This window comes from Phaethon lepturus, unplaced genomic scaffold (genome assembly GCF_000687285.1).
Source record: "Phaethon lepturus isolate BGI_N335 unplaced genomic scaffold, ASM68728v1 scaffold15369, whole genome shotgun sequence".
NCBI lineage: Eukaryota > Metazoa > Chordata > Aves > Phaethontiformes > Phaethontidae > Phaethon > Phaethon lepturus.
In genome coordinates this window covers 46,250-53,844 of record NW_010565649.1, presented here as the reverse complement: position 1 = coordinate 53,844, position 7,595 = coordinate 46,250, and the positions used below count along the sequence as shown (strand labels likewise).

The 7,595-nt window shown below is 41.6% G+C and overlaps 1 protein-coding gene across 1 annotated transcript in view; it reads left to right on the top strand.

Moving 5' to 3' along the window:
* Nucleotides 1-4,475: 4,475 nt before the first annotated feature.
* Nucleotides 4,476-7,595, top strand: part of GUCY2C (guanylate cyclase 2C (heat stable enterotoxin receptor)) — a 46,799-nt gene continuing 43,679 nt past the window's right edge. Inside the window, exons 1-3 of the mRNA XM_010295252.1 lie at nt 4,476-4,686; nt 5,634-5,746; nt 7,058-7,125. Of these exons, the coding sequence (XP_010293554.1) occupies nt 4,476-4,686; nt 5,634-5,746; nt 7,058-7,125 (392 nt within the window). The remainder of the gene's footprint in view (nt 4,687-5,633; nt 5,747-7,057; nt 7,126-7,595) is intronic.

The following is a 7,595-nucleotide window of genomic DNA, read 5'->3' as shown; positions in this document are numbered from 1 at the left end:
ATAATTGTAGCAAATATGTAGAAGAATTTTTCATTTGAAAGGACACTGTCAAAATATTTTATTCTGCAAAGTGAAACGATTGTATCACAATCATATTGTTTCTCTACAAAATAGTGGCTTGAAAAATGCTACATTGGTTGCCTTTGGTACCAAAGAAATTGAAGATGAGCTGACACTATGTCTACATTCTTCAGACTTACTAGGGCTATTGGTGCCAACTTCCACAGTAGTAGTTTCACTGACCAGGGGCAGCTGATACTTTCACATAACTCTTGGGCTTTTCTGAGCTTTCTGAAATTTTCGTTCCATATCTTATCTCTATTTGCTCCTCTCTGAGTCGTCAAGTGGAAGTAATGATTTATAATCAAGTAAAAAAGAAATTAGGCTACATGCCAGTGAAAAGACCCTAAAAATTAATTGGTAAAGGTATTGGAAATACAGTGCCTTGTTCTGAATGTGGTTGCACTTTTACAATATGAGCTGGATAGGCAAAGGGACTCTGTGATGCCCAGGTTAGCCTATCATTCCCATTTTTTCAGCATTCTCCAACTCTGTACAGAAAAGAAGCCATTGAAATGAGGAAAGCCCTGTCACATGGACCATTAAAAAAGGACTAGAAAATATTCTGTAAAGCATAATCTTACATGGGCTGAGAGACTTAGAGATAAAACTCTTGGCAATTTTTTGCTCTTCTGGTTTCTTTTTCTCTGAGTGTCTTTGAATATTCCAGAAGACTGAGAGAACCTCTCAGAGTAGCTTTAGATCAGGAATTCAGTGCTGATTATCTGTTTCAAACACACCCTGTAATATCTGGTTGTTTATTATCCAATAAACCAGAGGGCAGGACAAACAAATACTGCTGTAGAATCAGGCACTAAACATCACTTTTCACTAAAACCAGCGATACAGTTCTCCAGGGAGTTAATCTGAGTTGGTATTTCTAATCTAACACAGAACACCCACAGAGACCTATTATGGTGTTTTGTAGCTATGCAGTATATACACAGGTATTATTGTTGTTGGCAAGGGACTGAATTTTGTCTTCAGACAAATGAAGGCTGGGCCTGCCTATCTGAATCTTTATCGTTGCTGTGCTTCTGATGAAAGACTAAATGGTAAACTACAGGGTTTGTATTGAGTGATTCAAGGGGAGATCTCCGTCAGCTGTTAAAATAATGCTAGGATCACAAAGATGAGGTACTCAAACTGATGTACACCTAAGAACTGACTTTTGGGTAAATACTTGCACATGGTGAAGATATTTAATGCTGGGATCTTTTATACCTTTCTGACAAGATTATAATGGTATCTAATTCCTAGAAGCCGCAGCTAGAAAAAAATGCACTGGGGACATCAGATACAGTTTCTTAGCACCTTATTCCTTAGAAGGTTATTAAACCTCGACTATTTTAAGAGAGAATAAGTAGTTCTAGAAGTACTTTAAAGATGTTTTTGGGTTAAATTTTGTGGCTTATCCTGGGAGTGTCAGGAGAGGTTACCTGAGGAAGGCTATTCCTGGTGTTTGAGTCTCTTGCTCTGCTTCTCCATGTTATTACATTCTTTCAGGGGAAGGCAAAATCATTTGCATTGCCTTCAGGATGCTCCCATTACTTGTAGTTTTGTTGTAAGACAATATTTCTAATTAAAGCTGTAGTCACCTGTAGGAGTCAAAAAGCTTTTTTTTTCTTTCCTCTGATACATAATTTGACTTTTAGGTTTCTAAACTGTATTTCTTCCTGACTAATCTTTGAACTGTGAGAGCTGGTTCACGGTTGGAGAACAGTTACTGAGGTAGCAAGGGCAGTGCCCTGAAGATATATGGAAGACTTTTTGGGGTATCTGGCTGGTTTGTGTCACTGGTAACCTCTTGGTTTTATACACTGCTAGATTGGACGTTACAAAAGAATTAGATGAAGTTGGCTGGGATCCTTGGGAGCTTAGCTTTATTCTGCAGCCAGGACAGTATGAATGGACTGGCATTGGTGTCTCACCTCTTCTATTCCCCAGGAACTAAAGATTCCTTGGGCACAGACAGCAACAAACACAAATAAACATAAGTTTTTGCTTTTGCTTGTGGCAGGCCTATCACATTTTGTGCTTTACACATATGACTCACTCATCTACTTTTTCTTCTCTCTACCCTCGTGATCATCTATAGTATCAGTAACTGTCATGTTTACAGCATGATGCCACAGCTTTTCCTTGTCTCTCTTATGCCATGAAGCAGATGTTACTGTTCAGTCTGCCAGGCAACTGTGTCTGATGTGTAAAGCCCAGAGGTACAAGGGAAAGCGTGGTGTACAGCTGGTTCCAGGGAGTGCTGGCTTCACCCCAGCCGCAACCTCCTGCTGCATTCCCTCCTGCTCCATGTCACCCGATGCTCAAGGTGCTCCCATCATGGGACTTGACTACACACACTGGGCAATTAAAAAGTTGAGAGGTCAACAATTCATTTATAACATGTTCTGTCTGGGACTCCCTATGGCACCGTGAAGGCAGGGGGCAAGGGAGAGAGTAAAAAGAAATGCTGTGCTAAGGCTATAGTTGATTTGTCCTCATGTTTTTAAAGGACATTTTTAAGCAGCTGCTATGAAAACCAAGTAAATACATGAATAGATACAAAACCAGGGACATCTTAGTGCCATTACATACTCCCTGTATGACCAGCAATGTAAAATGCTCAGTTCTACTTGCATTATCCACCCTATAGTATAAAAATGCAAATCTTGCTCTGCTGAAGTTAACGACAATCTCTTATAGACTCATATGGGATAAGTTTCAAGGACTTAAATACCTGTAAAATGGGTACATACCCTGCAAATACCTGTAAAACAGGGCAGTGATTAGAAGATGATCTCAGCATGAAAAGCTATATTCCATTCTCAGTCTGTGGCTCTAGCCAGCCATACTAGTCCAGATGTTTACATGACAGACTGCTAGTTTAGAATGACTGTATTAGATACACTGTGGTGTTCAAGGTCTACTCGTAAATGCTGGCTCATGGTGTCCTCTGTTGTTGGGTATAAGAAAGAGTCAAGCAATAATAATTTGGTATTAAAATAGGATCATGTAAAAAGTCTGTGCAAATATATTTGAAGTATATCCAACACCTTTTAAATACAGGCTTTGAAAGAAACCATGGTATTGCAGTTCTCTTTTATAGCAAAAGAACTGTTACTTACACTGTTGCCAATTATTTTCCTTGTTTGTCTTAAAATAATTTCAGGAAATAATAAAAGTAAACTGATTTATTATCTGACAGCCTCAGTCCAGGTTTCAGCAGAAAACCAGAAGCTGCTGTAGGTGTGCACAAGCACTACAAATTCAGAGCAATCACACTCAGTATTTATTTCAAATTGCCTGTTGATTCCTTTTATCTTGCAGTTCTCCTTTGTGCCCAAACTTATCCATAAGGCTTGTGGGTTTTTTGTCTTCCCTTCATTCTACCTGTCTTCCCTGAGACCATTCTCAGGAAAAATACTCAGGCAAGCCCAAGAGCCTTACCCAGGAACAATACTGCAGTGTCCTTTAGTGTATGCCTTTTAGCAATGCCATTTATAGTTTAGCTTTGGTCCCATAGGTCTGAGACGTGGCCTTCAGCTTTGCTAATCCTTACCTGATGCAAGAGGTTGCATCACATAGAGTATGAATATATTTGGCCCCCATTTGAGGAGCTGTCTGATGAGGTGGGAATGGGCAATGAGACCTGTGCTGCCTGAGAGCAGTGTGTCTGGAGCAGACCTGGAGCACTTTGGGGCTCAATGCTGGCTGAGTACGAATGAACAAGCTTTGTGCTGAGTCTACTCTGTAAGTAGAAATGAAGGTCTAGAGAACTGGAAGTCAGACATTTTTGACAACACAAAAAGTGCTTCGATGGTAAAATTTAAAGGAATTAAATTATCACAGAAGAAAATATACCCTTAATTTATGAGCCCAGATAGCAGAGATGGTGTGGCAATGTAACCAGAGATGTGGGGCAATGCAAACATGAAGTAACCATCTGTTTTCCTCTAGGCTTTAACAGACTTTGTATTTTATTTCCATTTTAAAGAGTCATCTTTACAGTCCATTTGTCCCCTCCCCTTCCTTCTTTCAGCTCATCCCTGTGATGAAGAGCTAGTGCCCTTATCAGGCAAGATTTCACGTAATGCTTCAGTTTTATAGCCTCAGCCATTCCATGAGCAAACATTCACAACAACCTTTAGCCTCTCTCCTTTCCTGAGTTTTGCTGTTGATAGATTTTCACAAACAGAAGTGTCACCTAGTACACCGGAGGGGCGGGCAGAGGTGAAGGCAGGGAGGGGGATAGGGAAGTGCCTGAGAGAAGGATCGTACAGCCTGTCTTTGAATCTACGGTGTGGAGATCTCTTTCATCCTACCCAGGAACAAAACCAATGTAGAGTATCTGAAAGAAAGAGGGTTGGAAGAGAAAAAGAAAAGAGAGAGCACACACAATGGGTCTAAACTAAGCAATAATGAAGCAACGGATTTTGGGTCTGGCCCTTTGGCCTTTGTTTTTCTCGCTCCAGCTGCAGCAGCAAGTTGGTTCAAATGAGTGTAGCAAAAACAGTTATCTGATCAATGTGATGCTCATGAACTACTCCGACTTCCCATCAACTACTGATAGTTTGAAATCAGCTGTGAAGCAAGCCTTGAAAAGGGTACAAAATGAATTCCAGGTGACAGGTAAGGCAATGGTGATGGTTATCCCTCTCCTCCTGCAGTTTCTTGTCAGACTTTGTGCCACAGCTTGCTACTCATCTGACCTCCAGCAAACTGCTCCTCAGACAAGCTCCTTGCCTGTCTGTTCTGCTTATGTAGGTCTTACAGAAATAACGACCTCCCTCTGTAAAAACAGAAGTGCTCTACAGATGGGCAGAACCATATTTGCTTTCATGATGTTTGGGCAGACTCTTTCTGCATGCTTTTCTGGAGGTGTTCAGTTGGAATTGGGAACATGGGAATTGCTGAACTGGATCAGACAAGACCAGTGATCCATCTACTGCAGTAACTGGGATGCCCTTGCTTCGTCCCCTGGCTGGATTAGCTTCTACTTTCTTAAAATAATTTTCCTCTTGACCCCATCTGTTGATCACATTATGACTTGAAGTGTGAAGAATCTTCAGTCCGTATGTTTTTCCCTAATTTGGAATCAGTGCAGATGATGCTTTATTTATTATGATATCTTGCCTCTCCTTTGAATAGCACCAATCTACTGTCACTCTTTAGAATATAATGGGAAAAAGAGGTTCCAAAGAAATGGTATCTATTCCCTTTCTGCCCTCTAGTTGAAGAGATTTTGTCCAATTTTATTGGAAAGTGGTCTCTCAGTTACTTCCTACAGAGCCTTAAAAAATGTCTCGAATAATGGTCAACACTAGTTGGCCAACAAAGTACTTGGTACTGAAAGTCTTAACACTCAGCAGAAGTAGTCAGTAGTCCGCACTAGAGCAAATTTTACTGTCTTATCCCAAATAGTGGGAGTTAGGTGGTAGTTGGACTTTCTAGCAGCTTTTTGGTGGGAGACATCCTAGCATAAGACTGCTCAGACCTGTGTCAGAAGAAGAGGGACACAGTGTATTAGTGGTTATCTGGAACTCATGATGCTGTTTACTTTTATGTTTGCATTACAGGAGAAAATGTTACAGTCAATGCCACCTTCCACAGCTTTACCTCATCACTCTATGTCTCACAAGGCTGTCGTACCAGCACCTGTGAAGGTGTGGAGCTCATCAAGGAAATTTATGTGAGTAGCAGGCTTCTTTAAGTTGATTTCCTAAGACGACAAGACTTTTTTTCTTTCTGTGTGCATGCATGCATGTGCCTCTCTGTCTTTCCTTATTAACTTTTGATCCTGTTGTTCAGTTCCAAATAAATTTGACAGGGAAGTGAAGTTTTCAAAGAGAAGATGTTCCTGTAGGTTTTGTGAGGACAAGAAGGCAAGTACTCGAGTGAGATTCTATGCATGCTTCCCAGAGACCGTCATTAGACATTTGGTGGCAGTGCTGGCTAATGAAGCCTTCTGCTTCTGGCTCCTTTGCCCATGCTTAAGTTGTCCTCTTTTTTATATCTGCACAGCTTTTTGTGTGGCCACATAGCCAAAGCAATCCACTAAAAAAACCCCAACCAACCAAAAAATCCCCCACAACCCAAACACTCCAACAGCCCAAGCAGAGCAAAAAAAGTCCATTTCCCACTGGATCAGACCCTGATCTGGTTCACCGTCAGTTTACACAAATACACAAAGGAGAGAGCTGTGCGAGAACAGGAGTGTGAGGACAGAGAGGTTATTAGGCTGTCACTGATACCGAAGAAATGCTTATGGAACTATGCCCAGAGGGCAAAGATGAAGAGCTCACTTCTCACTAGAAATCACAGAAGTCACGTGGGAGAAACTATGTGCATACGCTAATACGGGGAAAAGCTTCAGTTAGAATCGGTGCCTTACAAGAAGCTGTGTTTCGGTGGATTTTCTCATGTCTAATAACTGTCACCTCTGAGTGAAGCTTTGTCAATCCAATGTGAATTCTCAAATATACCAATGTATATGAGCACCTGCTATAGTCTTTGTCAAGACAAAGTCCCTCATGACACACAAAGCTACTGGTCAGGCCTCATCTGGTGGTCATGGAAGGATTTCTTTTCATTCAAGCTTCATGTGCACATAACAAATTGCTTTCCTGATAACACGGTATCTTGTAATTCCAACCCCTCTTTCTTCTGCAAATGGAAGCACTGCTGGGGTGTGTAATTGCATATGTGCAGTTGTAACAATTGCAACATTTTAATCCTAACTTGCTGCCTGTCTCTTAACAAAGGTCATACCGTTGCTATTCTGTCCCCTGCCTTTTCTTAGCTTTCTGTGATTCCTCCCTCCTTCACTCTAGATTTGTTCTTTTAACCTTTCTGTAGCTCCTTTGCTACTCTGTTCTTGCTTTTGCTGGGCAAATTCCGTGACTCCTTCTCAAATCCTGAAGTTTTCTTCATTCTCCCATGCTCCTCCCTCTGCCAGTCCTCTGCACGGTCCCCACTACTGACCCCTTCTGATCCCTTGCAGAATACTGGCACACTTGGCTGTGTCGTCATAGGACCCGCTTGCACGTATGCCACCTACCAAATGGTCTCGTAAGTACCACCGCTTCCCCCTAATATGGTGATGTTGAAGATACCAACTGCTGAACAAAGTTGTTTTGTGTACAACAAGCCAGAGAGACATTGGGATTTAGGATACATCAGACACCTCGAAGTCTACAGTCAAGGCAGTAAGACTCTCATGCATAGCCACTATGTTTGGTAGGGAGAAGAAAATCCCCTTCCAAAGCCCACTGATCAAATCCCATTGCTAGCAGGGAAACTTGCTGACAGTAGGTTGATCGATTGATTAAGGGCTCAAAAGACTTAACTCTTCAGCAACTGCAGCAGGAAAGAGGTGTTAGCTTGAGGCGCGTAGACATCACAATACTGCAGCAACAGGGGTCCTTTTGTGTGGGTGTTCAGTCATTGAGAGCGGCCTGTGTTACATGTGTCAAGAAAAGACCCCAAAACTCCAATCACCTTCAATAAAGAGTGTTTATATGGGGAGCAGCCTGTTTCAT